The sequence below is a fragment of the Poecilia latipinna genome, unplaced genomic scaffold, assembly GCF_001443285.1.
Source record: "Poecilia latipinna isolate Pla-1442-1.1 unplaced genomic scaffold, P_latipinna-1.0 Scaffold695, whole genome shotgun sequence".
Taxonomy (NCBI): Eukaryota; Metazoa; Chordata; class Actinopteri; order Cyprinodontiformes; family Poeciliidae; genus Poecilia; species Poecilia latipinna.
The window spans coordinates 27,922-36,060 of record NW_015113311.1 but is presented as its reverse complement, the minus strand read 5'-3'; the positions used below and the strand labels follow the sequence as shown (position 1 = coordinate 36,060).

The following is an 8,139-nucleotide window of genomic DNA, read 5'->3' as shown; positions in this document are numbered from 1 at the left end:
AGAGGAATAACAGAAAAAAGCCAAGATAAAGGTTTGTCTTACCATGTCTTTGTAATGTAATGTAAAAGATTTGTAAAGCTGTCAATACAAAATTAGCTTGAACGATCCAGTTCAACGGCTAAACATTTATGCGAAGGTCTTTGAGTTTGTGTGTGTTGGGTACTATTTGGTGAGGTAAGTTTGTTTTCCTTTTCAGTTTCCACCGTTTGTCCACCAGAGGGTGCCATCAGGCTGTGTTTTTAAAGAGGGCGTGCAGGTGTTATACCGAGAATCGCAGCGACAGAGCCCCCTCATAACTTTGGCAAATAAAGAGTAACTGTTTTAAAATGATCAAAAATTGTTGTGTGATAACATGTAGTATACTAGAAATTTCTTTTTAATCCAGTAATCTGTCATATTTTACATTAGAACAAGATTTACCAGAAAGTCTACAGTCTCTTCTTTTCAGGAAGTCTGGTGCCCTGCTTTCAGCCAGTTTCCATCCTCTTATATCAGGAATGAAAAATTACGGGTCCTTCTCAAAAAATTAGCATATTGTGATAAAGTTCATTATTTTCCATAATGTAATGATAAAAATTAAACTGTCATATTTTAGATTCATTGCACACCAACCGCTCATGAAAACCCAAAATTCCTCTAAAAAAATTGGCATATTTCATCCGACCAATAGGAAAGTGTTTAATGCCAAAAAAGTCAACCTTCAAATAAATATGTTCAGTTTTGCACTTGATACTTGGTTGGGAATAATTTAGCAGAAATGACTGCTTCAATGCAGCGTGGCATGGAGGCAATCAGCCTGTGGCACTGCTGAGGTGTTATGGAGGCCCAGGATGCTTCAATAGCAGCCTTAAGCTCATCCAGAGTGTTGGGTCTTTCAACTTTCTCTTCACAATATCCCACAGATTCTCTGTGGGGTTATGGTCAGGAAAGTTGGCAGGCCAATTGAGCACAGTAATACCATGTCAGTAAACCATTTACCAGTGGTCTTGGCACTGTGAGCAGGTGCCAGGTTGTGCTGAAAAATGAAAGGTTTTGACTGTCCTTTATTAGTCAATCGTAAGTGACAAAAGTTGGAAAAATTATCTTGGCGTTTAGAATAACAGAAAACAGTGTAAGAAGATTTCCACATAAGACCTCGTTTATTAATTTGTTTTATGATTTTGTTATTGCTTCTTTTAAAAACAGCAGCTGCTGATTAAAACGAATGTTACAACCTTTACATGATTATATGAGTTCTATTTTACTGAGAAATCGATCAGAAGCGCCGTGAAAATGGTCAGATCCGCCTCTCTGGCTGCAATGCTCGCTCCCGACGCAGGGAAACAGAATTTAGCACAAGACCGTCGGTTACATGAACCACAGTGGCAACAGGTCTACTGCCATCATCTACTGGGCAGAAATATAAGGTGATAAACATGCTAAAGAAAAACTCTAAACCTTTATTCCCAAATGAAACATTACATTTAATTAGCTCCTAAGACATTAGCATAACTTTTATATCTATCTAAATACACATAAGCCATTTTAATATAAAAAAGACAATCTTTCACAGAAGACCGCTTAGCAGGAAAGACCAAAATATTGTTACAATTGAAACATCAAATTATTGAAGACAATCACACATACTTTATACAATCAATTCATAAAAGGTAGTGCAGTGAATTTTGCATTTACTGTAAAGTACGAATGGATTTATTATTAAATAGGTAGTTAGACTGATTAATATAATTTGAAACAAATGAAAGCGTCAATTTCCATATTTTGCTTAAAAGACAAACCTATCAGATATTTTACAGATTTGAGAACACCGACCCATTTTAGTATGTTCTGTTTTTGATTGTAAAAAAAAAAAAAAAAACCTTATCCGATTATAAATACTTATCTTTCCTCCATTAAGCATTTTGGGAATTTTATTCATTAAGGAAATGCGATACCCATCTGTATCAGGTAATACTGAAGAAAACTTCAATCAGAAAACAGTTTATGTTTATGAATTATTTTAAGCATCGTCTTCATCAGCCCCTTCATCCTTCCTGTTTTAAACTCAACTTTATGTTATGTTGTGGAAAAAAAATCTGGATTTTAAGCATGAGAAGAGCCTTTGCTCTCACTATAGCTAAAGCAGTCAAACCACTGAAATCCTGGTTTGAAATAATTTTACTCAATAAGTTGAGGACTATGTTATGGTCAGGAATAAACTGACAAATTAGGCTTCTTCATTACAATTTATATTTTAGATCTTTTTGTGCTCTAAATTAATTAATTACCCGAGTGATTTCTCATGTGAACAGTTAAATGACATTTTTCACCGAAACCTTTTCCGCAAGTCAGACACCAAAAAGGCCTCATATTGTGTGAATTACAATATGATTAAGTAAAACACGTTTTTGACTGAAACATTTCCCACAGGTTACACATGAAAATGGCTTTCCCCCTGTGTGAGTTCTCATATGAGCATCAAAAGCAGTTTTGAAAGCAAAACGCTTTCCACAGTTCACACATGAAAATGGTTTTTCCCCTGAGTGAATCATCATGTGCTCAGTTAAATATTGCTTTCGACCAAAACTTTTCCCACAGGTGACACATGAAAAAGGCTTTTCTCCTGAGTGAGTTCTCACATGGACATTGAAAGCAGATTTGAAAGCAAATCTTTTTCCACAATTCACACATGAAAATGGCTTTTCACCCGTATGAGTTCTCATGTGAAAGTTGAAAGCAGATTTGAAAGCAAATTGCTTTTCACAGATCACACACATAAAAGGCTTTTCATCTGTGTGACACCTCATGTGACTAGTTAAAACCCGTTTTTGACGAAAACATTTACCACAGGTCACACATGAAAACGGCTTTCCATCCATATGAGTTCTCATGTGAGCCTCAAAAGCAGATCTGAAAACAAAACGTTTTTCACAGATGGCACATGAGAAAGGTTTTCTTCTTTTCTGATTTTGGTTCTCAGCTTCAGCAGCTTCCTGGAAGATGACTTGGTTCCTGTTTGGTTCTGATTCAGTTTGGGATGTTTGTTCATCAACAAGAACCACAATATAGGTATCAGTCTCCTGTTTTAACTCAATATGTTCTTCACCCTGACTGAAGTAAACTTCTTTCTCTTCCACTTTTATCTGGTGATGTAGATCCTCCTGTTCTTCTTTTATCTGCTGATGTTCTAGATCCTCCTGCTCTTGTTTTATCTGTTGATCTTCTGGTTCTTCCTGTTCTTGTTTCACCTGCAGAGGTTCTAACTCCTCCTGGTCCAGAGTGGATCTCCTCTCCTGGTTACAAACATTACACTGCAGAGAATCTGGAGAAGAAAACAGAAAAAAGAGGAATTGACTTCATTGAAGTAAATGAAAAACTTTCATCATTTAAGAGAGAAATCACCAAAAAAAACAAAACAAAACAAAAAAAAAAACGCCTGAAAATTCAAGAGTGTGGAAAGAGATCAGTTCACATATCCAGTTGACCTTTGGAGACTTCTCTTATGGCCAGGGGTCTCCTCATGTGCAGCTTTCACAATAAAAACTGGCATATGGAGAAAAGAAAAGTAGCGCATAAAAATTTGACTTGTATAAAAACATGCGCATGCAAATGGCTGCTCATCTTTCATTTCTACATCCAAGTTTGCCAGAAATTCACATTAGGCACTTTTCCTCATATAAGTTGGACATTTACAGAATGGAGACACTTTCTCTTCATAAAGGTGAATTCATTTGCATGGCTCAACTGAAAGATGACTGACTGAACCGTCAGCAGCTTCAGCTGCACCGGTACCACCTGGTTCACCTTCTGCTCTGAGATCCAGGATGATCATTCTGGACCATCAACATGTCCCAGATCAAAAATCAATATAGTCTCTGAACGCGCACTCCCTACATGAACCCTTGAATTGGCAATGTTCTCCATCAGTAATAAAGCCTTGTATATTTTGCAGATACTTAAATACTCTCAGCAGACAAAATATGTGACTGTCGTCATAAGTTGTGTAAGATTTTTTCTTTGAAACAGGGTGGACACTTTAGAAGCTGCTTAACGGTGTAGTTTTGTGAAGATTACTTACCATTCACATTCTGTCTCCCGTCACCAAAGCCCTGCAGTTCGGGACAGAGTTCTGAGATCTTAGGGAGTCATCCGCTTTAGTCAGCGCTAACCAATCGGAACACGTCTTACATCTCTAATCCTTAAGCCCCGCCCAGAATGTTAATATAAGCTTCCCCAAAGCAAATAAAGTTGTATAAGCAAGACGAGTTCAAACAAAAAACAGGAGCTTCAAACAAAAAAATTTGACTCAACCAAAAAAAAGTTTTAAACAAAACATAGTGACTTCAATTAAAAAAAAAAAAATTCTTTAAAAATTTTTTGTTTCGTAAAAAATTATTTTTATGATTAAGAAGTTTTAAAGATTTTTTTTTTGGATTAAATAATTGTGAAACAAATCTAACTCCATATGTGTTTTGTTTTTTTCTAGCTGTTGGTTGATTTGCTAGGATAGCAATAGTAATTTGTTAGCTGGCTAACATTATGTAGCCTTTCTGTTTTGGAAATAAAACGAATTTAGGCTCTAATCTTAATCAGATTTTTATACAGATCCTTCTCAAAAAATGTGCATATTGTGATAAAGTTAATTATTTTCCATAATACAATGATAAAAATTAAACTGTCATATTTTAGATTCATTGCACACCAACTGAAATATTTCTGGTCTTTTATTGTTTTAATACTGGTGATTTTGGCATACAGCTCAAAAGTCACCATTATTTTCCTCTGCTTATTTGACTAACTTTGCGCTGCATTGTTTTTACACAAAAGTAAAAATGCCCCTTTAACTTTTCAACATTGTCACATCACAACAACATGCATAAATATATTTAAGTGGAATTTTATATGAAATACCAACAAAAATTGGGATACAACTGTGAACTAACTGACGATGTGAACTATTACTGGGCCATTCTAACACACGAACTTGTTTTGTTTCAAAGCATCGCATTGTAGCCCTGACTTTATGTTTAGGGTGGTTGTCGGGCTAGAAGGCGAACATCGGCTCCGCTGTATATTTTCGTTTTCAAATGTAAGTCTCTGTAGTTATAAAGAAGAAAGAGCCATAAAAAACACAACGGAGGTCACTGGCTCCATTTTCTCTCGTCACAAATAAGCTGTTTCCACAATTGTTATTTCTGCGTTCATTTTGCTATAAGCAAAATATTTACACGGGAAAGGAGCAGTTACTAGAATAATCCTCATACAGAAAGCTTCATACATTTAGACCTTAACCTGCATCCACACGCTGGTGTTTCCTACCTATTCGATGTAAGATTATCTGAGGAATCCGGGAGAAATCCAGCAGTCTGCGCTGATCATCCATCTCTTCCTCCGACTTGACTGTTATTTCTTTAAACTCTGTGAAAGTTTCTTCAGCGGCAGTTAACTGCTTGTTCATAAACTGGTTCAAGCTGGACTGTAGATATTTTTAGAGAAACTCGAACATTCAACACAAAAGACCACGTTCCGTCTTTGTCTTCTTCGTCCTTCTCCTCTTCTTCGGGATTGTATGATGTCGGCATTCATGTCATTGATTTACCGCCACCTTGTGGATCATACGAACATCACATCTGAAGATTTCTCAGTTCTCTTTGAAAAACGTAAAATCTTTTCTTCCACTTTATCTGAATGAAACAAATACAATAGTATTCCAGTTTTCCGTATATCCATTGCTAATATCGTCCTCTGACTCGTATCTTCTACATCCCGCAACATGTTTCATAGTTTATTCACTACACCAGATAACAACCTTTCCCATAGTATTCATATATCCTTATTGAGAGCCGATCAGCACCGGTTTGTACACTTAATTATTTCATTGTTTTTATTTTAATAAATTATAACGCTGAAACAGTGTGTATTACCTGTGCCCATTTTCATTTGCCTGGGGCTGGGAGTAAGTCCCAGGCGGCGTTTTTGGCAACAAGCAAAATCTAATTGTGTATTTTTTACCATCGATTGTGTTGAGTTTTCTTCTTCAGTGTTCACAATGAACCACACTTTTCGTCAGATAGCTGTCTTCACTTAATTGCTAACGTTCAGGTTCAACTTCTTTGGAACAGTGCTGCCTACACAAAAGAACTCGCTCTCATTGCCCCCCAGTGGACAACTGCAGTACAACATGCACGAACATCATATTTAACAGAAAGTAACAGGATAAAGAACTTGCAGCTGTGCCTTTCAAAGTAAATAAAAAACATAAACACATAACACAACATAACTCAAAGACAAGTTAAGATGAGAACATAATCTAAGAGATTGTCACACTTATATTTATTTAATGTTAGCTTATACACTCTTATTACTGCACTAGATGGATTAAATCTCATTTCTCCCTTTAATCCTAAAATTATTCAATATAATATACTGAGATGTTATACTTTAGCTTTGCAAGTATGACTATGCAGTATTTATATTTTTAAGTGGGGATGTTAGTACTGATTTTAAAGTATTCAGTTTAGCTAAGAGTTTTTGCTGTATAACCAGATTTGCAAATTGTTTAAAGGCAAATGTTCTACTTTCTCAGACAGCAAACATATATCTATGTATAGAGATTAAAATAGTTCCAACATGAAATACACGGTAATCTATAATAGAAGACAGCTGCAGCAGAAAAGTGAAAAATACAACTAAGACAAAAGAAATTATTGAAGACATTAATCAACCATACTTTCAACAATCAAGAAAAATCAATTCATGAAAATTAGTTCATAGTGAATATTACAAGTAAAACTATTTTTATTTACTCATAAAGATTTTACATAGGTAGAGTTAGACTGATTAATGTAATTTGAAATGTAAAACACCATCACTTACAATCTCATTTTGCTTGAAAGACAAACCTATCAAAGATTTTATTTATAGATCATTTTGAAAATGCACAATTAATGTAAGAGTTCACACATTGTATTTTTGATTATAAATGTATTAAAGTAAACATCCACCCCACCCACTCTACCTTACAGAATAATACAAATCAATTCCTCAAGTCCAATCTTGTGAGAATGTTCTGGAAGGGAGTCCATGTCCGGTCAGACTCTGTTCATGCATAAAATAGTCAGTAGGCCTGTTGCGATAATCAATAAATCAATTAACCGCACAATAAATTAAAACTCCTGACCTCATTTTAATTATCGGCTTTATTGTTTCTTCCTGCCTTTTTCTCTTTCTGTTGATGACACTGAAAGAAAAAAGGCTCAGCTCCGGTGCTCTCCACTGACCCTCCCTTCCTCATTTCCTCAGTGTAATGCCCAGCTCACGCTACACGATCTTGTCGGCTGATTGTCGGCCAATTTTCAAAACCTGAGACACACATTAGCCGACAGAAATCCTAGGCAGGGGCGCTGCCTACTGACTGCTGCTGAAAACAGCTTCGCGTCAAGTGCGCTAAGCAGGAATGAACCATTTAACGCAGATACGGGGGGAGTTCAGTTTCAATATGGATGTGTGCTTTTTGGTCTGGAAGGGGTAACATTTAATTTTTACTGATTTGGGCGCTGATTTTTTTTATATATGGAAAAAATATATATTATTTTGTGAGGTCCTGTGGCTTTGTGGTCAAAGGTCCTTAGAATTGTCATCACTTCCCCCCACCACCCAACACTTAGCTTTAGTCAACAACTCAGGTGGAAGTGAGAGCTTCGCACAACGCAAGTAAAATCCCGGCCGGAACATGGTGCATTAAATAATATAACTTAGTGAAGCTTTGAGGCAGCTTCACTGCCTCAAAGTGAAGCTGCCTCAAAGTGAAGCTGCCTTCCTTGAGGAAAATTCCTCAAGGAAAAATTCCTCAAGGAAAATTCTTCAATTTTCCTTGAGGAATTTTAATAATCAAGGTACTTGAATAACTCGAGGAATCATTTCAGCCCTGTTCTAGTTTTTAACCAAATCAATTTTATTGTGAAACTCAACATGGGACACACCTGGTAAACACTTCTACGGCTTTTCACCTGTATGAATCCTCATGTGCAGACTTAAACCAAGTTTTTGATGAAAACTTTTTCCACAGGTCACACATGAAAACGGCTTTTCACCTGTGTGAATCCTCATGTGCCGATTTAAATGATTTTTTCGAATAAAACATTTTCCACAGTTCACACA

At 36.2% G+C, this 8,139-nt stretch overlaps 1 protein-coding gene across 4 annotated transcripts in view; it reads right to left on the bottom strand.

The window, feature by feature from the left end:
* LOC106954982 (gastrula zinc finger protein XlCGF8.2DB-like) overlaps positions 1 to 8,139 on the bottom strand; it is a 79,775-nt gene that overhangs the window by 47,562 nt on the left and 24,074 nt on the right. Inside the window, exons 3-4 of one of the 4 annotated variants that reach the window (XM_015044877.1) lie at positions 2,909 to 3,301; positions 1,420 to 2,040 (exon numbers count right to left, since the gene is read on the bottom strand). In XM_015044877.1, coding sequence (XP_014900363.1) covers positions 2,000 to 2,040; positions 2,909 to 3,301 — 434 coding nt within the window. In that variant the 3' untranslated portion in view covers positions 1,420 to 1,999. Of the gene's footprint in view, positions 1 to 1,419; positions 3,302 to 7,984; positions 8,089 to 8,139 lie in introns of those variants that run through there. The other 3 variants (XM_015044876.1, XM_015044878.1, XM_015044874.1) reach the window with 3 other exon arrangements.